Raw genomic sequence first — 24,292 nt, 5'->3', positions numbered from 1 at the left:
TCCCCTTCATAATCAATGCAGAGCACTGAGATTCATTTTACACATCAATCTGAAATCATGCCTTTTGAAATTATGTTTCTTGCCGTCTTGCAAAACAAAAACACAGACACACCTGTTACCAGTTTCACCAAGAACCTGAGACAGCACACAGAACAGGTTCAAGCCTCTGCTGCACTTAATTGCAAGCACTAGTTTGTTCCCTGAGTTCTCCACATCCTAGCTAAGTACCCAGAACATCAGTTATTTTAGGGCAGATGGTTTTTATTGGAAATTTTCTCCTTTATTTGAGAAGCTGATGTACTAAACTATCACTTTCTGACAAATTAGTTTAAGTTTCCTTCTCTACAGAACGTTTTATAACCTCAAACTAAAACCCTTCTGAAGCATGATTAAAATACTTGTAAAAAAATCAAAATAAGGAAGGAAAACAACCACAAGCCATCCATGAACAAACCTGAAGTTTCTTCCCCATTGATGACAGCTGAGTCTGCCTTCGAGGGGACACAGCAACTCCTTTAACTTCCAAATCCATGCAAATTCAATGACAGCCTTCAGAATAAACTGAAAAACAGAAAAAGATATTAAGAAAATAATGGGGTTTTTTATATAAGTATTTCCGTAAATAAACAGTATTGCATTAGAAAGAATGTGTCTTATCACCAATAATCTGGGTATTGTCTTCACCGATCTATGAAATGCTGCTGGGTGCCATTTTTCACCGCCTCTTAATTTCAATATTCCCTTACTAATGCTTAACCAGATTCCTCTTCAAATTTACCTCTTTGCCTCAAGTTTAACTCTCTCTTTCCCTCATGCTTCTCTTGATACCTTCTCATACCAGGATTACTGATTTGCTATCCTTTGGTAACAACATCCAACGTTTTTTACTCTTCAGTTACCGCTGATGCCTGGCTCTCACATGCACCATGCCCTAGGACAAAATATTTTCAGGAAGACGTAAGGGCCCCCCTGGCACACAGCTGGCCTCCGAGGGCTCCAGAGCAGCATTTTATCAGTATGCTACCCCCTGCTTTGCTGGTTCCTCCTTCCACCCAGCCAGTTTTGAACCAAAAGCCTGTCATTTAGTTCCCAGAAATCAGACACTCCATCTTCAAATCGCCATCCACAAAAGCTGCTTCCTAAAAAAAAAAAAAAATCCCATTTTTACCTACTGAGCAGGTTTTAACTCCCAAGTGCCCTTGCCTTTACCGAGCAGAAGCACCGCCGCAGGGCCTCCTTGGTGATGGCCACAGGGCTGCTGGACAAGCGGCCAGCTTTCCAACCATTCCCCCTTTCCAGAGCACTGAAAACATGGAACCACCACCCCAAGGCTGACACCGAAATGCCGCATGCCCCCAGCTGAAGGCACGGGGGGAAGCATTGTTGCATTTAATGGTTAACGTGCCCGGAATAACATTATCGTGTTACATCGTGGGCCACGGAAAAAGTTCGGTTTTCCCGGGGGCGGCCTTCCGCAGAGGCCCGGGGCCCCGGCAGGTCAGGGCCGGGGCCCGGAGGGGTCTCAGCGGAGGCGGGCGACGGGCCGCGCACGGCTGATGGAACGGGCCAGCTCCCCTGCGTCTGTCTCCATGGCAACCGCGCCCCGCCGCCGCCCCCCTCGTCACTGCTCCCTCCCGCCCGCCGCCTGACGGGCGGCAGCCGCTGCGGCCCGCACCGCACCTGCCTGAGGGGCGGCAACGGCTCCCGCCCGTCTCGTACCCGCCGCCTCAGAGGCGGTAGCCGCTGCCGACCTCACAGCACCCGCCTCAGGCGTGGCGGCGTCTCCCGACCGCGCCGTACCTGCCCGCCGCCTCCGCCCGCCTCGGGGCCGCGCCGGGTACAGCTGCGCGGAGGGGCCAATCCGAGACAGGCTTCGCAGAGAAGTTTGGCAAGATTCCGCCTCGGCTGAGCGGGGAAGGCGAACTCCCGGTTGCTCCCGAGGGAATTCTCCGCTCGGGGTACGGCTGCGCGCCCGAACGCCCCTCCCTGCGCTCGCTCACCCGCCTGCCGCGGCCAGCGCCTATAGGGGCCTCGCAGCCCCGTGCTTGCGAGGAAGGCCGGGCGGTGGGGCGCTGCGCTGATCCCTGACCTTACAAAAACCCGACGGATGGAATCAGGGACTTCAAAACAGCCGTAAAAGGTCTCAGGGTGATTGGTTGTAGCCCCGGCTCAGCAATACAGCAATTACCCCAGAGTAGCTCAAAGCCTGATGATGGACAAAGGCTTCGAGTAGCAGCAGCATCCAAACACTAGTGACCGGGAAAGCCACGGCGCTGGCGATTCAAAGGAAGGCCACCAGCAGTAGGGGCAGCACGACTGGCCTGCATCCACACAGCTCCAGCAACCGAGCGAACCACGGAGCCACAAACAGCCACCGCCATGGCAGGGCAGCATGCTTGGTTCCCACTCCTTCATTCTGTTCAATCGAAGGTTTTGAAATTAGAGTCATAGAGTCATAGAATTGTCTAAGTTGAAAGGGACCTTTAAGATCAAGTCCAATCATCAATGTAACACTGCCAAAACCACCACTAAACCATAACTCTAAGCACCATGTCTACCCCTCTTTTAAATACCTCCAGGTATTTAAGACAGGTGAGGCACCTCCAGGTGCCTCAACCACTTCCCTGGGCAGCCTGTTCCACTGCTTGACAACCCTGTTGGTGAAGAAATTTTTCCTAATACACAATCTAAACCTCCCCTGCCACAACTTGAGGCCATTTCCTCTTGTCCTGTTACTTAGAAGAGACTGACCCCCACCACGCTACAACCTCTTTTCAGGTAGTTATAGAGAGCAATAAGGTCTCCCCTCAGTCTCCTTTTCTCCAGTTCCCTCAGCTGCTCCTCATAAGGCTTGTTCTCTAGACTCAGTTCACTTTAATTAGCCTTATGAGTCATCTCAGAGGATAGCCTGTATGCAATTAAGATTTTCTTTTAAACAGTTCGTAGTTTTCCTGACTGACCAGACCTACATCAGTTACATTTAAAAAAAAAATCATGTCCAAGTACCAGTTCCGATTCATCCATTCTGTCTTGGGGAAAAATGTGTCACCTCTTGAGGAATCCTGTGGGTTTTTTTCAGTTCTCCCAAGTTAGGCAAAATCTTACCTTTGCAATGCTACTACTTCCAAGCCTCTGCGATCCATTTTTAGAACCCAAAGATGTACCACGTTTCTACACAAGAAAGATCAATTTATTCCCTTTGGTCCCTTTAACCCAGTACATTTCTTCCAGAAAAACAAATCCACATGTTATTTTCCTGTAAGAATAAAGATGGCAAAACAGTTCAGGCATTATAACTGGCCTACTTAAAACCTATGCAATTATAAACCAGAAAATTTAACAGCACTGTACTGTCAGACCTACTTCTAATGTAATTCCTGTCCTTAAAGGGTGCCGGTTCCATAAGCATGTGCATTAAGTGGACAAAAATTTAGTAGAAAATAAAGGTTTGGATAAAAATTATTTGGCAAAGGAAAAAATTCTTAACACTGACTTAAAAAAGCCACTATCAAGTTGGCAGAATGTATTGAAAAAAAAAAAAACCAAAGCCAAGCCACACAGTTCTTGAACAATATGTAGCAATATATCTGTTAATAGTGATGTAAAAAAAAGTGTATTACAATGAATCAAAAGGCAGATTCTAGTGTGTTAAAATAAATATGAAATGGGGATATAGTACTAATGGATATCAATCATTAGGCAGCTGCTGAGTTTAACCAGTGACAGGTGGGGAAGAAATTAAGTGATCCAGCATAATATATTATGGTTCAAATTGACATACAAAACAATACATCATTCCTGAGCAGACAGCAAACTCAGACATAATTATTTTTAAAAAGTGTCTATGGCTATATTTCTCTCACCAAATAAAGAAACGTGACTATAAATGCATCTCTAAGACTTAACCCATACTGCTTTTCATTCCCCCTCTAGAGAAAAGTTTTCCACAAAGAACTAAAACATCAGTGCATGCTGTTTAATGAAGTCAAGAAAGTCACAGTTCAAGTGGCACCATGCTTACTAGTTACAAAACATTTATGAAACATCTATCCTTTATAGTCTTAATTACAAGAAATTCTAATATTTTAGTCAAGCATCAGATATAATTACAGTGCATTATATACAGAATACAGAAATATTTTTATAGGACAAAAATAAATAGAAAAAAATATGTAAACATCCTGAGTGAAATTCTGCTGCCACTCAAGTCAGTTACAGAACCGTCAGATACAAGCACAGACAGTATTTCGTTCCTCTTTTTAAAGCATATAGCAGCGCACATAACTTAATTCAAAGAGTTTAAAGTGCATACATTATAAAAAAAATAATTCATAAGCTTTTGAGAGTTTTACATATGCAGATTTCATTCATATCTATTACGTCTCCTCAATCCTCCCTCTTCTGATTCAACGGCATCTTTGTTTATCATTTCTTGGTCTTCTACCACATCTGACTCAAACTGGTGTACTTCACATTCATCACATATTTCATGTTCTTCTATTTTGTAATCATTATCAACATCCTCAGGCAAATCTTCATTACTGTCATCTTCTCTGTCATCTATGTCTTCCTCTTGAGAATGTTCAGCAAATGACTGAATGAGATCTTCAAGTTTCTCATTACAAATGTGGCTGACACCTTATAATTCACACAAAAAAAATCAAAATGAAAATTTAAATAAGTAGGAAGGGTCCAAATGTCGGGGTCCATTTAGAAGCAGAACATTTATTTTCTCTCTTTTATTAAGATTCAATTAATGCAAAAATTACCCAAATTTCTAGTGAACCATTCTTAGCATTTAAGATTTCTCTTGGATTTCTCTTAGTCTCCAGTTTAAACTAATATGCAATGTGCTGTTTTGTATATCATGCAAACATTGGCCACAGCTTCAGAGGTCCCCATCTGGGAATCCTCAGACTAATGTTAGTCTAATACGAACAGACTGCTCAGGAACTCATATTCAAGAAGCCCGTTTCAACAGAGCAGAATGTGACTGTGTGGTCTATGCTATTTCAGTGTCTTTTAGCACCTATTCTTAAAAAAAAAATAATCATGATGTATCAAAAGTCTGAAAGAAGGTACACCTCAAACAAGAAGAATGGTACTCCTCCAGAATAAAATTAATTCCACACACATTACCCAAGATGCAAGAGCTGAACGTTATTATAGTAGAGATCTGTTTATTATTTTAAAATATAAACCTCTTAGTTATCTATCCTGCTGGAAATCAAAGTACCTTTCATCTTGTTTTCTGATTTATCCAATCCACTTTCTTTCATCAGTCGTCTAATTGATTGGAGCTGTGTCATTATTTCATCCTTCTGCTCACAAGCTAGCGCATTAACACTAGAAAAAACGACAGATGTCAACAGCGGAAAGATTACCTTGGAAGTGAGTGCTTAATAATAATGCACAAGATCGGTATTTATCCAAGGAAGGAAATACTGCATAGTTGAGTTAGCAACACGTTTAGGTCAAGCTTTTCTTTGAGGACTGTTTCTTGGTAGTGAATAATCTAGTCACTGAATTCTAACATTGGAGCCCCAATGGCCAACAGTGAGTAATGACTACTGAAAGAAACAATTATCTAAAGTAATTTTATTTTTAGTACAACAATGCCTAATACAGAACTCTGCAGTTCAGAGGCTTTTCTCATTTATTTCAGATTTTGTTCACTCTCTCTCCTCCCCAGCGTTATTAGAAATTTGTTACCCAAATTGGTCAGTGAATTTGTGGCTTAATAGTTTCAGCACATATAAAGTTCAGAAGTACACTAAAGGAACAATCATAAAATTCTGCATTTTTTAAACTAGACTTCATGAAGGATGTCAGTCCTTCATAGATTGACATGATGGATTGCATCCATGCATGTCATGTCATGTCATGCATCCATTCATCCATGATGCATTGGATGGAAATCCAATGGATTGCATGGATATTTTTATTTCCAGCAGATGGGTACGGCACTAGCTTCTTAAGAAAAGAACATCTCTAAAACTACAAGGTTATTCCCTTGTTACACTACAATAGAGAAATTGTATTTCCTGAAACACACACAATCACCTAACAAGTTCATTTCAAAACACAAAAATAAGCAGCTATACCTTGATAAATAGTTTTGTCTTCTAATTATATACAAAGGAAGAAACTCTGCTACCAGAAGTGGAATTCCCACAAAGGCAAATGCTACTGAGCTTAAGTATTTTTTCAGTATGAATCTCCTCAGTCAATATTTAACTTGTTAAGCCACAGCAACGTGATCATAAGTCTGAGCTTTTGCATTTATGTTTGGTGAACAAGAGATGGGAGGTGTCTGGGGAAAAGACTGCAAATAGCAGAAGAGGTATTACCTGCAAAAGACTACAGAGACAATAAGTGATTAAAGAAGGTTCCTGAACGCTGTTCCCTGCCTATATATAAAGAACGTTTTAATAATTCTTTGCTACCATTTTGGAGAACTTCAATTCACAGAAAACAATCCTAACTGAGATATTTTAGAAACACTCACCAGTTTGACAGTGGATCCAACTGAGTCAATAAAGAATTTAACATTTTCTCTGTCTGTGCTAGATGCTGCTCCAGTTCTAAAAGCTGGTGCTCTAACAAAAAACAAAAGCAAAAAAAAAAAAACGAGGGAGGGAGAGGGAGGAGAGAGAACATTGTAAAAAATGTATTTACAATACCAAAAGGATATTAATTTGTATTTTTGGTTAGGCAGATTCAAAACCAGGTTTTTTTCCCCTCTATAAAATTCTAGAATATGAAAAGGGAGTGGTGGGGGTAAGAACAGAAGCCTTACTACGTATGACCGGAAGTCCTTCTCACCCAATAACCTGTCTCCAATAGTGCCCAAACAGAGGACACCTTAGTAGAAACTGAGCAAGAAATGTGGTGCTCACCTTCCCAGCCTCAAAAACTATGTAGTTCCAAGATTTCCTGAGGTATAAGCAATGTATTTATACTTAATATACTGTCGTGAACTTGCCCACTCACACCTCACAAATATATTCAACACTTAATGCACTAGAGTTGAGAGGAGTAACTCCTCCTAAAATACTATTAAACTTTGAAGAAGAATGCAACACACAAGGATGGTGAGTAGGTAGGGTACCAAATCATTGCTGAACCTGATTACGGATCTGGTGTACAGAGACACGAAAAGACACTACTAGTTGTTTAATTAACTAAAAATGTCCATACAAGGGGAAAAAAAGAAGTATGAAAACATCTCAACTTTGATGTGCCATAACTTTTTCTCCAAAGGGAAGCCCACTCCTTGGCACGTGCAGCATAGACTGAATCAGACAGTCCAGAGTACTCTGTATCATGAAGAAAAAGATGGTATCATTTATTCTGTCTCTTCTGTAAACAGGTAATGTTTTTGACAGGTCTCTAATTTGGCCCAGAAATTCAACAGTCTCTATAATTGTTTATCCGTACTGTTCCACTATCAATACAGTTCAATTCTAAAGCAGATCATTATATCCTTTTTAAATACCCTATTAATTCTAAGGAGTATTATATCCTATTTAAACATTCTCTCCTTGGAGAGAGAGATGGGAGAGAGCATTTGTCATTTGTCTCAGTGGCCAGTCTGGCCCAAACCACGACACGTCCTATTGTACTGAAGAAAACTGAGCAGGTCTTCAGTGAGAAAAACATGGAAAATTAAAAGGCAGAGAACCATAATATATTACTATAGCTGTTTTAAAGAATATTACCATCTGGAGTTTGCAAACAAACCCCTAATAAGTGTTTCCAATATACAGAATAATGAAGTGGTTTTTTGTAGGTTCCTAATTGCACATAAGTAACTTAAATGATTGTTCTCATTTAGCTAGACTGCATCAACAAAAATACGTAACTTGTTCCAGCAGGAAATATGCATCTGTGGTGAACATATGCATTCTGAATGGGTATCTGTCTTACCTGTTTCCTTTGCCTTGTCTTCTGTACTTTTTTCCTGTTTGGAGAGACTTTCTTCATGTGACTTCATCTTTGAAAAATACAAGCATGTTAAAAGACTTCATCACTATTTGGATACTAAAAATAAAAATGCATTTAGAAATTTAATGAAATTAAATAGCAACCACAAAAATGTGCTCCATTAACAAAACCTTTTTTTTCTGCCTTACCTTCTTCCTAACATTTCTGATTTTAAGCCACGACAACAAGACTGACAAAAGTTGTCAAAGAAAGCAGTTGCTATTTCAACTCTGGTTTTCAAAAATGAACAGAAGGAACCTTCTTGGTTATTGGATCCAGTCTTCTATCATTAACTAGGAAGTAAAACTTCTTTTATAAAGTAATAAAGATGCTATTATACAAATATATATATTTCAATTCCACAAGCACAAGCGTAAAGAATTATAACACCCAAAATACTGTTTTTATGATGTTTAAATCTTATTTACAACCTAATTAAATTTATTTTTAAAATCTAACTGGTCAGCCTCTATATTCGTCTTGCTAATCTCTTCTATTTTTCTCACATAGGAGATGATATGAAACTGACTACAGAAATAAAGATGCTGCCTCCGGCTCCGTTCAGGTTTAAGGTTGGGTTTTTTTTCCCTGAATGCAAGCAAAAATGCTCCAGGTGCACTCTCAGCAGTGCAATTGCTGTAATATCTCTTACTATAATTTATATCAAGGCTGATATTTAACAAAAAATTAAACAGCTGATCATGTGTTCTTCTTTCTTAATTTACTAATGGTAAAAAAGGTATCACATTTCATGGACAAAAATCTATGTTGCAGCTGCATGAACAAATAAGAAGTCCAAATAAAAGGTCTAGACTACTTGCTGTTCTATCTAATTGCTAATCTAAGACTTTTACTCTGCAAGAGTCATCCATCTCCTTCCCATACTCAATCTCATTGTGATGAATGAAAAGAAAGTGAAATACTGATAAGGCTTAAGTTACAGCCTCAGGTAACAGCACTGTTTAGGGTCTCAGATTCTTATCTGAGGTCAGGGTGGGGAGCAGGCGGTGTGTATGTGTGTGTAAGATTCTCACTTCTTTAAGCATCTAAAAAAAGATAAATCGAAGCCTTTGTAAGGAAGAATCAGATGTGCTTTCATTTTAACTTTGGATCTCACATTCAAAGTCAAACCAAGCAAGAAATGGCTTTTGGACAATCACATACATAGGCTCAGAAATGGGGAGAAAAACCCCAAACCGGTTACATTTCCTTCTAATTTCAATAATTTAATGTTTTAATTATGGCTTACCTTAAGAAATTTGTATGCTGCAAACACTCCCACTCCAAGAGCATACAACGGCATAAGGGTGAATGCTAACTCTCTACCATTTCCTCTTGTTCTCTTGCTCTTTATCTCTTTTTCCATTGCATTTCTCATCTGCTGAAAACTCTGGTAAGTATTACTGTCAGAATTTCCTGGATTCAGGTGAACTTGATGAACTGTCTGAGGACTACCTTAAAAAAATAAATTGAGAGAAAAAAGACAAAGTTAGAAAGGAAATTAAGAGTCCAATTAGTTTCACAACTGGAATTAAATTGTCTTCTTGTGTGATCAGCTTTGTTCATCACTCTTCCAAGATGAAGATGGTGTGGTCAGCCCTGCCTCCAAATAAAGTTACCAAAAAAAAAAAAAAAATTAAAAATCACGCTTTCATGAATGGAATAATAAATCTAGGTAGCAAAGATAAATCTAGGTAGCAAAGACTCTCAGACTAAGTTTCTATGTTGCTTTAAGATAAAAGTTTTAAGTTTCTTCCTTCACAGCAACATGGCAAACCCACAGCAAATCACAGATAGGTAGATGTAACAAGAAACAACTCAAAACTGGAAATTAAGGCATACTCAGAGAAACTACTGATAATGCTGAGAACAGTTATAAATTAACATTTTTCCTCTGTAACAAAGAAAGGAGTTAAGCAGAAACCAAATCCTCTAGTCCCAGAAAAAAAAGTTTTGTTGAAATACACATGCTGTGTTGCTTTTGTTATTTTGACAGTAAATTCAGTGTTATGTGGATATTACCAAAGGCTTAGAAGTGCTGTAGCTCTGCAAATCAAATATTTAGCAGGAGAAGATTACACAATAGCAAAGAGATGCAACCTTGGAGTCTGAAGTATTTTTGCATGTAATTTGCCTGCCAGAACAGGGAGCAGCTGAAAGAACAGCCAGCGTCATTGCTCGACTTAGGAATTAGGTTATTTGGTAGTTAAATCTGGGGTTCATGGACATGCACATGAAAAACAGTGCTATCAGCTAAAGAATGCAGGTGCTTGCAAAGACAGACAGCAGGTGACTGGGGAGTGTGAAGTTCTACACTGATGTCTCAACTGATTGCCAAGACTTATACTTTGAAAATTTAGCCCGTCATAATGTAACGTGTCAGGACTGAGTGTGGGTAAAAACAAGAGTCACATTCTATAAAAATTCCCAAACCAAAGACAATTATGCAACTCACTCCTTGTGAATTGATATGAAACAGTGGCATTTCAAAAATTTAAAGTAACATAACTCGAGTGTGCAAGTGACACCCACAATCAGGTCAAGAAAACAAGTAACATAAGTTACGACTCCCAGTTAAACAACTGTTTGGCTACAGCTTCTTCCAAATACAAGAGAAAAGGGAATCTAATTCTGCTAACCTAAGCTGATGCTTTGTGATAAGAGATCTTGAACGGTGTTTTAGAATTGCCTAAAATGAGTTGGGCAGAAAAGTTTTTCAAGCTGTCAGAGATGACCCTGACCCTATCAGCTGTGCAGTCAAGTCGTGCCAGGCATTACTGCAAGTTTTTCCGCATGTCATTGATCAGTTTGCAACATGTGCATTTGGAGTAGACCTTTTATCTTTATGTTTGCTTATTGGAACTTGAAATAGAAAAATTAAACACCCTAGCTGATACAGGCAGAACTCAAGCTACCTTAATCACTTAACGCAAATTCAGACAGACATTTTCCTTTCAACACAACCAGGTTTAGACTTACTAAAACAGCACTAACTAATCTGGAAATCATGTTTTAGCTCACATATAGTTTGCCCTCCTTTCAGAACGTTTCCCATTGATTACTAATTTTAAGTTTGCACTCTTTTTTCCCTTAACTTTCAGTTCTGTTTATTTTTAATATAAATAAGGAGATTGACTAAAATATCTAACAGCACAGATGAAAAAATTCCACAGGTTACACAAATAAGAATGTATTCAAGGGAAGCACCACTTTCCTGGCACAAAGGAATCCTAACAGAGTCCAGTGTCCTGCACCAAGTATATCCCACAGAAGAAACATCAGAGTGCGCTACTGGCCAAACAGGAGAAAAGAAGAACCAACAGGTGAGAACAGCAGATTTGCCTGAAATTTATTTTACATAGTACTTAGCCACTACATCAGTAGAATCAGAGATGCGTGAACTGTTTCTTTTTTCAAGGTTTGGTTTTAAAGTAATTTATCTATAGGAAATGACAGCTACCATAAAAATTAAAAGTAATCAAGCAAAACAGGCCACGCTAGAGCTTATGAAGCACAGTAAGTTCGACATCAGCTGGGAAGAACACAGTAGCAGCTCAAGCCTCACTTTTTCTGCCTTTGAAAGCTACTCCTGGGGACAAGCACAGACACGTAATTTGGAAGATTACAGCAACTACCTACCCCTTGGTTTACAATGCCTTGGAAGGCATCATCTACGAGTCACAGAGCTACCTCAATAAAGCAGGCTTTTTGTTAGTTACCAAAACTAAAGCGGACCTTTGGACCTTGAGCTAAATCCTCAGCTGATGTACACTAGCATTGCTTAACATATGTTTACACCACTCAAGCTTTCACAAGCAGTAGGCTCTCTAGCCCATTCAGCAGCATCTTTTCTAAAAAAGCACCCTGGACTCTTTCCAATAGACTACCTGACAAATCTCATACGATTCTGGGCTAATGTTTACTAACGGTAATACTTGGCTTCCTTATTGCAATTCACGTTAGTAGTGAGTTTTCTTCTCTGACACCCCACAGCTATTCATCTGTTGGAGTAACTAACTGTGCCCCTGCAGGCATTATTAATTAAACTGCCCCGATAAGATACGCTTCCAATAACAGGGTGCTACCTACATTCAAAAGCAATTTTCCTAAGACAGCACAGACAAAAATCAAGACAGTAATAAACCAGAAAAGCAGAACTTAAAGGAAGTGTGTGTGGCAGGTTGAGGCGAGCAGCTCAGCGCACAGACGCCAGCTCGGAGCTGTGTGACGAGGCCTCCCCCGCTCCGCAGCCCACACGGAACACCCAGCGCCCCCGGCAGACCAAGCACAGCCCTCTCCGGCCCTCGGGGCTCCCTTCGAGGTCCCCCCTCGGAGACAGGGGCCGGCTCCGGCCTCGGGCACCGCGGCGGCTCCTACCTCTGCCGTGCTGACGGGGATCGTAACGGCCGGGGACGGCCCTGCCGCCCCGCGGAGAGCGGCCGGCCCGGCCGCCCCCTCCTCCTCCCCCACCTCCTCCTCCTCCCCCGAACATCCTGGGCATGACGAGGAAGAGGCAGAACACCAGCACCACCGAGACCACCGCCTGCTGCACCGCCGACAGCACCATGGCGGCCGCCGCCCTCCTGCCAACGAGCCGCCCGCCCGGCGCGAAGGAGAGGCGCCCGCGCGGCCGCCGCTCTCCCCTCCCGGCCGCACAGCGCCCCCTTCTGCGGGGGCGGGCGCCCCGGGCGGTTCCCTGAGGGAGAACGTTCTGGAAGAGGCGGGGGTTCCTCAGGCGAGGCCCCGGCGGCCGCGGGCATGAGGCCGTGGGTGGCCGTGGTGGCCTTGTGGCTGGTGCTGAGGGCGGTAGCCCGGCAGTTGCCCGCCTTACCCAGCATCACGGATAAGGCGTTCATCGAGGACTGTGTGCGTGTACACAACGGCCTCCGCAGCAAAGTCCAGCCGCCTGCCCGCAACATGCGTAGGGACAGGCCTGGGGGTGGCTCCTGAGGCCTGCCAGGGGGAAAGGGACAGCAGGACGAGGGGGGTTATTGTGGTGGGTGATCCCAAGGTGGTCCCTGGGTGAGGCGACCAGGGTGGCATCACTGGTTTGTGTTAAAATACCATCACGTCTGTTTGATAGGAAATACTGACCGGACCAGAGGAAATGGTCTGAAGTTGCAGCAGGGGAGGTTTAGATTGGATATTAGGAAGAATTACTTTACTGAAAGAGGGGTCAGGCACTGGAAGAGCCTGCCCAGGGAGGTGGTTGAGTCACCATCCCTAGAGGTGTTTAAGAAACGTCTAGATGTGGCACTTCAGGGTATGCTCTGAAGGGCAGAGATTGTAGGTTGGTTGGTTGGATTCGATGATCTTAAGGCTCCTTTCCAACCATGAAGATTCTGTGATTCTGTGAGTTCAGTTAATTGTAGACAGATGAGTCTAGAAACAACCAGATGCAGTGACACAGGCCAGGCTGAAGGTGTTCATGTTTCACCCAAAGAAACTTTTCCTTCGGAAGAAACAATGGTCCAACAGCAGGACTGACCCAGAAGAGTCAGGCTCCACATCAAAAGCAAGGGTATGAGCTGCAGTACTGGGACTGAAGGGGATTTCTGGTGTTAAGGAAGAGTCTTTGCTTGCCATAACCAAAACAAATTGCACTCAAAAATTTGTGCTGGAAAGGGTTAAACAAAACCAAAGAAGATGCAGAAAAAGTGGACATTTATGTTTAGTCTGCTTCATAGCACAAGTGGAAAATAATGTGAGCAATGAGCAGCCCTGAGGAAGGCTTGGGAACATGCACGTAGTTGGATACTGATGGCAAAGAATGCTGTTTGCTTGGGTGGGTTTGAGGCCAGAACTGCAGTTAAGGTGGGGTCTAACCTCGGAAGTGAAGAAGCTTGTGAAAGACACCACACTTGGTTTTAGTACTCAGGAATAGGAAAAGCAGGAAAAATTATGGATAAAGGTATGAATGTAGAAATACAGTTAGAAAAAACTAAAGGCCTTAGGGAGAAAACAGTATTGGCAGCCAGTGGAGTTATTGTAAGATCGACATAGAGACTGAGAGTGAACTGAAATGTACAGACACCAATAAACCTAGGCAATAAAACACAGGATCTTTTACGTAAGGCATAAAACTAGGTACTTTAATGGTAGAACAAACTTACTAAAGAACAGTCATGACTGGAAGACAAATACCAAAGATTGTTCATGTTCAGGAACCAGAGGTTTTGGTAACGGTGGCAGACTGCAAAGAAGTAAGAGGTAGCAGAATGAGTTATGGGCCAAACATTGGCATGTTTACTTCATGAATTTGTCTCTGTAAAATGCTCCAATGTGTATTTAAATCTTTACCGTAGGAGTAGTATTTTTTTCTGGAGGCTCTCTTAAAAATACTTCAAATATTTATACACCTGAATCTACAGTAGCTGTGAATTTCTATTTAAATTAATTTTTATGTACCAAACAGAAATCCTTAATTACCTGTTCTACCAAAAAAAAAGTTTCATGTGTAATTAATTTTTTTACGTAATTTCTTATCTGAAGATAAAAGTGCATTTCAGACATCTTTTCAGTTGCTAGCAAGTGCTTTTACAAAGTTAATTTTCAACAGTGAAGGCAGAAAAACTAGCCTAATTAAATTAGTTTGTATTCTGTGCTGCAAGAGTAATGAAAATAAAACATGTAGGTACTTGCCTAAATAAGGGAAAGTATTTATTTGTGAAAGTTCAGCATATGGTATCTGTCTGTACTTTATTGCCCGACTGTTTTTATCTGATTGTTTAAGATCCAGTTGTAACTTAATATTGTGCAACTATTTCACCTTTTATGTTTTGCAGACTTGGGATGCAGCTTTGTCAAGGACTGCAAGGGCATGGGCAAATAAATGCATTTTTGAACATAACATATACTTAAGTAAGAAACATCAGTGCCATCCTAATTTCGCATCTGTTGGAGAGAATATTTGGTTTGGAAGTTGTCAAGCATTCTATGTTGCTTGAGATTCTATGTTGCTTGAGAAACGTACAGCATAGGCCACTTCACCTTGAGGGGTGAATATTTAGAAGTTGATCTTAAAAAGCTCACTTACCAGCAATTTCTTTCAATGTGTAAAAAGATCAGATGTTGCAAAATGAAAAAAATATGTAGGATCTCTGAAAATAATGGAAACTTTCTACATAGTAGACTAAGTCACTGTTGAGTATAGTTTTTAATGTATTTTAAAATCTTTTTTTTTTAGGTTGTTTGGGACTATTCATATAAAATAGGCTGTGCAGTTACTCTGTGTAAGGAAGTTGCAGGAATACGAAATGCAGCAAATTTTATTTGCAACTATTCACCAAGGTAAGTTGCTGCTTAATGTTAAAAAAAAAAAAAGGCAAGCAATCAGAATGACGTTTAGTTTGGAATTGGAATGAACCCTTTAGTAAATTGGGTTCTTTATTTACTGGTAGTCTTGTAAATGCAATCAGAGAAAATGATGGTTGTCTAATTCAGTTATCAAGAGAGCCATGAGTATTATAATGCTTAGTTTTTTAATCTGTTAACTCTACTGATAAATCTCATTCTGTGCCAATCTTAAGCAAACAAATCCCAAACTTAGCTCATGCTCCACTTCATTGTTTTTTTTTTTCGTAAGAAACAGAAGAAATGAGAAAGTTGCTGCAGGCAACTCCTGTCAGAGCTGAAATTACCTTTTACAGTTTTATATATTTTTTTAATCGCCATTTAGCCTTTTACACCGTATTTCTTTTTCTTTTTCCCTTAGGAATGATACAAATAATAGCAGGAGTTAGATCAGTTGCTTTTCCTTTTGTGTAACTGAGCAAAAAAAACCCCCTACATTATAATTTCTTGCCTACTTAATAGCTGTGATTACACCAAATGTTATTTAAGCATTAGAAAACGGTGAATGATCAATGCAAGAAAAAGCTAACTGCAACATGGGATTTTACATTTAAATTGATATTCTGAAAAAGCACAAGCCCCAGCCGGCACTGTTCTTAAAGCAGGAGGGGTTTAAAAACACAGATGCAGATAATTTTAAAATAATATAGTTTGTCTTATAGTAATGTATAGTCCATAATCAAGTACATGCATATGCAATCTGTTTGTCATTTTTAAAACATACAAGGTCAGCTCAATACTCCTCAGTACTCGCTAGCTGTCAGAAACAAATGAAACAGTAGTGATTAATTAAATTAAATGATTACTCTTAAAGAGGAAAACATAAAACACATAATGTCACTTTTTATGGAGACAGTCTTTTAGCTTCTGTGGCCTAAACCAGCAAGACAAGTGAAATTGAAGCCCATATGATAGTCCCCCATATATTTTATTTCATTTAAGTAGTATAGTCTTCAGAAGCCATCTGAAGTTCCTTGGGAGAGTGACTTTTTTTTTCTCACTCCAGAAGTTAATTTGTGCCTTTTTTTCCCATTCCTTACACCTTCTCAATGAGGTAGTGCTCTGCAACCTAGGTGTTAAGCCATCTGTAGATAGACGGATAGATGGATTTACTTATTTGTAATGACTAGATAGGGCTTTTTGGAGAAAAAGGCAAGGCCTTTTATCTCTCTGGATCTGTGATTGAGAGTTCTATCAGTCTTCTCAAAGAGGATTTCACAGTGGATTATGAACTGTGTGAAGTAATAGCGTATTATCACTTACAGCAGAAGCCTTTGATACCAAGAAAGACTTGCTGAATTGCAGCTCAGGCAACATATGTATCTTCTTTGTATTGCATTCCTGCAATTGAAATGTGCATAGTCACCAAGTGGGCCTGCTTTCACACCCTTATGCGGCGTTATGTTCTTGCCAGAACTTCTAGGAGCAATGCTTTGTTCTTCAGTCTTTCTTATTCTGGATTCTGAGACCTTTTTTAAGATAACTGTGTGGGCTACCGTTTGGAATCACCCATGCTGTGAATGCATATATGGACAGTCACCCACAATATATGTTACTTAACCTGTACCTTTTTATTTTTGAGATAATTGTATGTACATATATATATAGAATCATAGAATGGCTAGAGTTGGAAGGGACCTTAAAGGTCATTTAGTTCCAACCCCCTGCCATGGGCAGGGACACCTCCCACTAGACCAGGCTGCTCAAAGCCCCATCCAACCTGGCCTTGAACACCTACAGGGAAGGGGCATCTGTAACTTCTCCGAGCAACCTGTTCCAGTGTCTCACCACCCTCACAGTAGAGAATTTCTTTCTAATATTTAATCTAAATCTGTCCTCTTTCAGTTTAAAACCATTACCCCTCGTTCTATTGCTACATTGCCTGATAAAGAGTCCCTCCCCATCTGCCCCCTTTAGGTACTGGAAGGCTTATTATTAAGGCTATTAACAACTCTCCTGCTCTTCTCTGACAAGTTCAAAACTTACGTTCGATTCTTGGGATCAGAAGATCCCCATTCAATTTTATTACTGCCTGGACTGCATGTCAGGGCATGTGGTTGCAATATGCCATTGGAGATGCTGCTGGAATAAAACTCAGGCCAACAGTATACCTGTAGGTGAATGTATGGAAAAGACGTTTCAAAGAATAGTAGCAAGTAAGTCGCAGATAATCTTTTAGTGTGTTCTTCTCCCTCCATCTTGCACAACAACATTATATCAGCCCTTACATCTATATGTCTGGTGGGTATCTCTTTTTTATAAATACAGATGATGCAGGGTGTAAATACAGACTTGGAATCCTGAAAAAATTATGCCAGGTCTTGGTGCGTATTATCTCCTTTGAGGAGTGCCAGCAGTGCCCACTATGGAGGTGAGTAGAGTGACAAACAAAGCTAACTTTGCCCCACAGTCCTTTGAGGGGATTAAATCTGCCCCTGTGTTCCCAGGATTAGGCTATGAAACACAGCATTGCTTCATCTTCTTGAATGGATGCAGCATAGACTGAATGCTGTGTTTCCCATTGCCCAGCAGAATAGTATATGTGCCAGGATGATGGTGTCATTTTCAGCAGGTACATGTATAAGGAGCCTTTCTGAGAATGTGCAGTGTTAAGTACTGCAGGCTGATCTTAAACACTTCAGCTCCACTTGGGTGAAGTACTTAAGCATGTAAGGACACCACTGTCATCACGAAGACTGCATACTTACTCTTGGACATTTGCATTTTGTGGAATAGAAGTCTTGTTTCTCAAGAATTCCACAGTAAGTAGTTCACAGGATTCTTTTTTTGCTAAATAGTTTGTTTTAAGCTACTTGGGAGTGTGTCAGCTTTGAAATTTTCCACTCTAAAATACTCATTTTTCCTCAGTTAAAACGAAGCTCCATCCAGAGCATTCTGTTTTATTAGTTCATATACCAATGTAAAATTTGAGTAAAAAGCCTGAGTACTTTCCCATAAGAAAAATAGTAGCTTTTTAAGATTCTTCTCTTTCACAGGAACAGAACAATGAAAATGAAAAGACGGAAAATTATTCTCATGTTTTTAATGAAATGGCAGCAATTCATTGTACTTGCCATGTATTTACTTCAACAAATGATTTAAGATATTTAAGAAATCATTTAAAATTATGTGTGAAACTTTTCTTTTTCCTTTGTAGTGGTAATCTTCCAAGGAGACCATATATAGAAGGAAAATCATGCAGTAATTGTGCAAAAGGGGACACCTGTGGAAATAAACTGTGTAGTAAGTAAAAGCAAATGTAAAATGCAATATGTAAAATGAAAAAATGCAACCACCTAGACAATAAAGAATGTTGCAAGCTTTGTTTTACTCTCTCAGGTCCAGTTCTCAACTAATTTAAAACTACTCTTAAAGCCATTTACGTTCAGGAAACAAATAGTTCATATTTTACTGACTCTGGGTCTCAGTGACCATTATGAAGTCTTTGTTTGATTATAGACAGGTATAATTCAAGATAATTCTTTTAACTCTGTTCTTGTCAAGAAAATGAATTAGAGTAATGAATTGCTAATTATGCTTCATATTTTGATGGAGTGAAACGTAAGAGACAGTAGGTCATCTCTCTTCAGAAAGCTCTACACCTGACAGCTTCCCCCTGCTGGGAAGTCACAAGCTTGAAGCTTCCTGTGGGCAAAGTTGGGACGTATGTTTTTAAGTTTCATTTAATAAACTGGGAGTAAGGCTTGTGTTTTCCACTTAATGGTTAGTTATTATATTTGCTCAGTATATATGTTAGTATAGCTTTAAAAACATTGAGCAGTCATGTTGGTCTTCAGTTTTAGGTAGCAGACACCTCTGAAAAACAGACAGAAGGAGTACCAGGTTGTGTCTGATCCCAGGATTAGGCCCCATTTACTTAGGGAACAGTTTGTCCTCCGTTCTCATCCATAAAATTGTATTTGATAGTATTTACTAGGTCATGAATATATTCTGAATATTAAAAAGTATTTAATATTTTAAGAAAGACAAAGGAGAGGGGGTTCAAACTGAAAATAAAGGGGCTGTATAATATGTCCCTCTCCCCCATCCATGTCATTGTTACAAACAATAATAGCTTTATGGAAACATAATATTATGAAGTATTGTTTTTAGGTTTTATCAAAACACTTCAGCTTTTGTTTTATTTTTAAGGTTTATCAATGGGAATTCTCAGAGTTTCAAATCTATTGATTATAAATCTGATGAGTGTGTTTTAGCTAGCTAGTAAGGATTTAAGGAGAGAGAAATCATGGCTGGCTGGTAAAACTCTTTATTTTTTCCCCTTTTCCAGGAAATCCAGAACATGATGAAATTATCTGTACGTATTACAATTTTACACTTCTACTTACATTCCTCAGTTACTTTACATGTATGTACTCCCAGTGAATCTTATATTCATATGCTTATTTATAGATTACTCAGGATGACACCCCCGTTGGGAGTTCAGAATTGTGTGCAATGAAGCGTGCATCGCAGTTGCAGTTTTGAGACCATTGCTGATGTTTCTTGCCTTTGTAGCTGTTTATTTTATAAAAAAACGCTTTACAAACATGCATATGTCCACCTAATTTGATTTGAAATACATACTATCTTCTGAAGATACTTGATAATGAATTAAGCAAAAAGGTAATACTGACATGACTTTAAAGACAACTTTTGTTGACAATGATTCTGTTGCTATTATTTTGTCCTCCTTAGAGAAAGCTAACATGCCAAAGAGAGTGAAATTATATGTGGGTAAAACCCATATTGAGAAAATACTAAGCTAAAGATAGTATCCGGTAAGGTTTGGAGCCTTATTTTTAAATACCAAATTTCTCAAAACAGTGACATACTCTATTCCTGGAATTCAAGGAGAGAAGTATGTCTTAATTAAACAACTGTTACAATTCATACTAAACCAATATTTGAAATAACAATTGCTTAGTTTTGATGCTGAGAGAAAGCTAGCGTATTATGTACTCAGTCCGGTTTCCTAGAGTGATAGAATGTTCTGAATAAAATGTATAAAGTAAGGAAGATTTTATAGAAAGATGATTCTTCAGTAGTCTGCATGTTGGTGAAGTTAGTGCAACTTGGTATTTATAAGCTAATGCATTTATTGTTCCCCATTCAAAATGTGAAGCTTTAGATTTATTATTAAGTATTTTGTTCCTAGCTCCCTGTAAACCTTGTGCTTAATTTTATTTTTTTTGTTCCTTGTTTTAACATGTACCGTTACTTACACATAGCATATTTCCTGTTTTGTAAGTGTTATGAAGTTTTAATAATAAATTTTCGTTATTTTATCTTGAAACTTGTTCAGGTCCATTTAATCAACACAGATTTTAGTCTTCTATGTCCAAGACTTGAAGTCTTTCTTTAATATGCTTTAATTTCACTTTCTCCAAAAGACAGATTAAATTTATACAAGAATCTGAAGCTTTTTTACCAGTATAGCAAACTAGGTTTTTTCCTGATTGTATCTTAGTCTTTTCTAGTGAATGCCAATATGACTGTATGAAAGTTCATTATTATTAGGTAATGTTTTACCGTTATTGTAAAATGAACAAATAAAAATACCCCACAAATTCTGCTATTTTTTTAATGTTCAGAACTCCAGTTGAGCTTAAAGGAAGCTTCTGTGAATTCAACTTTAGGAACTAATTTGTCTTATACTTTTCATTCTTGATGTGTGACTGACAATTTAGATCTAAAACATTCCAATTTATTATCTAAATCTATACTGATAATGCCATTGATTATATAAAACCCCCTTATTGTAAATCTCAATGAAAATAGATAAAATTAGGCATGTGCTAGCTATTTCTTCTGTTTTCTAATCTAAAATTACTAAAATATAGAACAGATTTTTCAAATACAAGTTTTATTATTTAAAACTTGGATTACATTCTAAAATCTAGAAGCCTAATATTATATATCTAAAATCTAGAAGCCTAATATTATATACCTAAAATCATAAATAGGTGGCTCCTTACATAGTAAATTGTGCACTATGAAAGTTCCTGAGCAGGAGCCTTTCCCATTGGTTTACCGGGAAGTTGCTGATATTCACTGTCTCTGAAGATAAAATCATTATTTAGGTGCCTTGTTAGGGTTGGAAAGCTTACCTCAGAGCTAAATTTCAGACATCTGTAAGGAATATAAGTTTCCTTAGTACCTGAAATGCAAAATTTGGTACTACAATAAATCTCTTCCGAGTTTTAAAGTGTTAATATTGCATAGGATGCTGCTTTTTTTACAACCAAACCCCCCCATTTATGTTCAGTTATTAAAACGTAAGTTTTCCTACTTGTATCTGTGATATAGCCCAGAAGAAGTTCATATCTAACACAGTAATTCCTATCCCTGAGAATAACTGCTGTGACTTTTAGTATCTCCGTTACAGTTAGGACTGTAACAATTTGAGTATGCCTTGGAGAGAAGGCAAAGTTGGAAAAGAGCTCTGCAGTCTCCCAGAACTTCAGAAAAGCCTCAGTTCCTCCTGGCCATATTTATGCCAAGCTGATAATAGGCCTTTCATCTGAGATACAGTTCGAGTGTTTTTCCTGAGCTAAGCAGCGTGGAATTTGCAGCACTGAATGATGTGCAGATAGTGGTGCCATCAGATCCTGTTTCAATAATGGAAGTAGTTTTCCATCCATGAAAATATTTTTTCATTCTGCTTTCCTGAACTCATGATATTAGGTTTCTGTCCTCAGTACTGGTTCTTGTGGTCTTCACACAAAATACATATGGTTTGCCCCGTTCCCCAATTTGGTGTCTTTGTGAGGAAATCTAGCTGAGAAGATAGTTCATTCCAAGATCCCCTTTTTAAAAACAGCATGAATGTGAACTAGTGGCTTGCTGTATCTTCTCTCAGGAGATTTCCCAGTACTATTCCATAATATTCCAGTAGTATTGTAGCAGTTCTTGAATTTTCCCACATCCGTAGGGCTGCCATACACCAACCATTTCTGGCGTTATCCTGTGAAAAGAAGCTTAGGATGGACAGCAGAAAAGCTGCCTCATTTTTCAAACGCCTTGAATTTAAAAAGAGAACAGGTATGACACATGACAGTAATTTAAGTTCAAGAAATTTAAATCATGCATGAAGTGCAAGGAAGATAAGCAGAGATCCAGTCCAGCTAGGCATATACTTGTACTCTGCAAGCTTCCTGTATCTATGTTGTTGAGATCATGCTAAATACTTCATCCTGCATAGCCTGCTGAAGCTTTGGCTCCATCAAGGAATCACAGAATCACAGAGGGCTGAGGCTGGAATAGACCTCTGGAGGTCATCTGGTCTAACACCCCTGCTCAAGCAGGGCCACTTAGACCTCATTGCAGCAGCCCATGTCCAGACGGCTTCTGAATATCTTCAAGGATGGAGACTCTGCAACCTTCCTGGGAAACCTGTGCCAGTGCTTGGTCACCCTCACGAAAAAAAGTGTTTCCTGATGTTCAGAGGGAACGTCCCGTGTTGTGGTTTGTGCCTGTTGGCTCTTGTCATGTCACTGGGCACCACTGAAGAGAGCCTGGTTCTTGTCTTCTGTGCACCCTCTTTTCAGATATTTATATGGTTCAAGAGACTGCTGTCCTCCAGAGCACCATCACTGCCTGTCCATCTTCCCCTCACTATCTTTAGCAGAGCTGTCGCCAAAGGGAGGAGCCAGCCGTTGGTGAGTTCATGCTTCGCTTACCCTTTGGCTGAGGGAAGGGAGTGAAACAGGCTGTCCTTGAGGGGCAAAGTAGATGTGATAAAGGGCCACCTTGACTGGTGGGAGGTGGACACCACATGGGAGAGAAGACCTACCAACCTCTGGTGCTTTGGTCCCTATGACATCCTGGTACTTTGTTGGGAGAACGCAGCAAGCTCAGGCTGAGGGGCATAGTTGCAGTAAGCAGCACGGTACAAATCCCCCTAACCAAAACTGCAATCCAACCATGTACTGATGACCGCCCCTGTTAATTGTGAGGCTGTTTACAGCCTCATTATTACAAAATATTTGCAAGATGTTTTTAGCTTTTAATAAATACAAAATAGTTTATTGTAAAATAATTCTTGTGGAAATCCAGCACCACCACCATCCTTTCATTTAACCTGTTTTCTGCCCTGAGGTGAGACCGTGTAATAGAAGAAGCAATGCGTGTCAGAATATGAGTTTATTCACAGGTCTGGAAGGCCAAGAGATCTTGCAGCTGCCTGAAACCTGGGGACAGAACAAGAAAACCCAGCAGGTCCACCCCTGTTTGCTCAGCTGAACCTAGTAAGTCAAGGACAAATGGACTCTCTCTCCAACACAAGTAACAGTACTCTGTGGGGAAGCTGATGATTTGAGGACAAAATTAAATGTAATTTTACAGATTCCCAGGCATCTTGGATACCTGTAATAGTCTGTAATCCACCAGCCTTTATTCGTCTGACTGAATCATACATTAAGGAAAAACTAAAAATCTGAGGTCTTACTTTTCCAGCCCTTTTAAACTGAAGGCAAGTGAGAAATGAGAAAGGGGGATGTAACCATGGGGATTTTTTCAAAACCATTGGGCTGTACAGCTTCCTGCCCGTACTCAGCTCATTGTGCTAAATTTCACTTGAGATCCATGCCATGACAGGCAATGCTTATATTGCCCAGACAAACAGAATGTGATATCCGAATCCCAAAGCTTAATTTTCATCTGGTTTACAAGATCCACTGATTAATGGTGGCAAAGGTTTATAACTCTCTTTTTGTTAAAATGTCCTTCATCGATGCTTGAGGGCAGGCTGGGCTTCTGCTTTAATTACAGATAGAGTCACCAGATGGAGCCAGAGTCATCTCTGCAGGAAAGCATCTTATGACTTGGACTATCCTGCATATATCAAAATTTCCTACTTCGTAAAGCTCTCAGTTCAGTCTCCAAGCACAGAATTTCAACTGCCTGCATATAAAACTGCAAGATCACTGCATTGCTAAATTAATGGTGCAGT

At 39.8% G+C, this 24,292-nt stretch overlaps 3 protein-coding genes across 12 annotated transcripts in view; 1 reads left to right on the top strand and 2 right to left on the bottom strand.

Moving 5' to 3' along the window:
* Positions 1 to 3,126, bottom strand: part of CAPS2 (calcyphosine 2) — a 31,326-nt gene extending 28,200 nt beyond the window's left edge. For 2 of the 10 annotated variants that reach the window (XM_063322907.1, XM_063322917.1), the window contains exons 1-2: positions 1,801 to 1,981; positions 455 to 561 (exon numbers count right to left, since the gene is read on the bottom strand). In XM_063322907.1, the coding sequence (XP_063178977.1) occupies positions 455 to 532 (78 nt within the window). In that variant the 5' untranslated portion in view covers positions 533 to 561; positions 1,801 to 1,981. The other 8 variants (XM_063322910.1, XM_063322911.1, XM_063322916.1 and 5 more) reach the window with 8 other exon arrangements.
* A 93-nt stretch (positions 3,127 to 3,219) lies between these two features.
* CCDC107 (coiled-coil domain containing 107) lies at positions 3,220 to 12,600 on the bottom strand. The gene is made up of 6 exons (XM_063322923.1): positions 12,364 to 12,600; positions 9,236 to 9,441; positions 7,930 to 7,996; positions 6,509 to 6,599; positions 5,237 to 5,346; positions 3,220 to 4,638 (listed from the first exon to the last, which is right to left on the bottom strand). Exons 1-6 carry the CDS (start codon positions 12,551 to 12,553, stop codon positions 4,364 to 4,366), a joined length of 939 nt encoding a protein of 312 aa, XP_063178993.1. The 5' UTR covers positions 12,554 to 12,600; the 3' UTR covers positions 3,220 to 4,363.
* Positions 12,601 to 12,744: 144 nt separating this feature from the next.
* LOC134511649 (GLIPR1-like protein 2) lies at positions 12,745 to 20,443 on the top strand. Its single transcript, XM_063325978.1, is given in 6 exon segments — positions 12,745 to 12,907; positions 13,089 to 13,096; positions 14,772 to 14,924; positions 15,173 to 15,276; positions 18,497 to 18,582; positions 19,753 to 20,443. Coding segments are annotated over 6 exon segments (669 nt in total). The 3' UTR covers positions 19,908 to 20,443.
* The last annotated feature ends 3,849 nt before the right edge of the window (positions 20,444 to 24,292 follow it).

Source organism: Chroicocephalus ridibundus, chromosome 1, assembly GCF_963924245.1.
Source record: "Chroicocephalus ridibundus chromosome 1, bChrRid1.1, whole genome shotgun sequence".
NCBI classification, from domain to species: domain Eukaryota; kingdom Metazoa; phylum Chordata; class Aves; order Charadriiformes; family Laridae; genus Chroicocephalus; species Chroicocephalus ridibundus.
This window is presented reverse-complemented; position numbering and strand designations above follow the sequence as displayed.

Excerpts from the sequence above, each read along its gene's own strand:
- CCDC107 (XM_063322923.1), bottom strand. The coding sequence starts at position 12,553 with ATGGTGCTGTCGGCGGTGCAGCAGGCGGTGGTCTCGGTGGTGCTGGTG. Across the intron at positions 9,442-12,363 it reads TCCCCGTCAGCACGGCAGAG|GTAGTCCTCAGACAGTTCAT; the intron begins GTAGGAGCCGCC and ends TATTTTTTTAAG. Across the intron at positions 7,997-9,235 it reads CAGCATACAAATTTCTTAAG|ATGAAGTCACATGAAGAAAG; the intron begins GTAAGCCATAAT and ends TATTTTTCAAAG.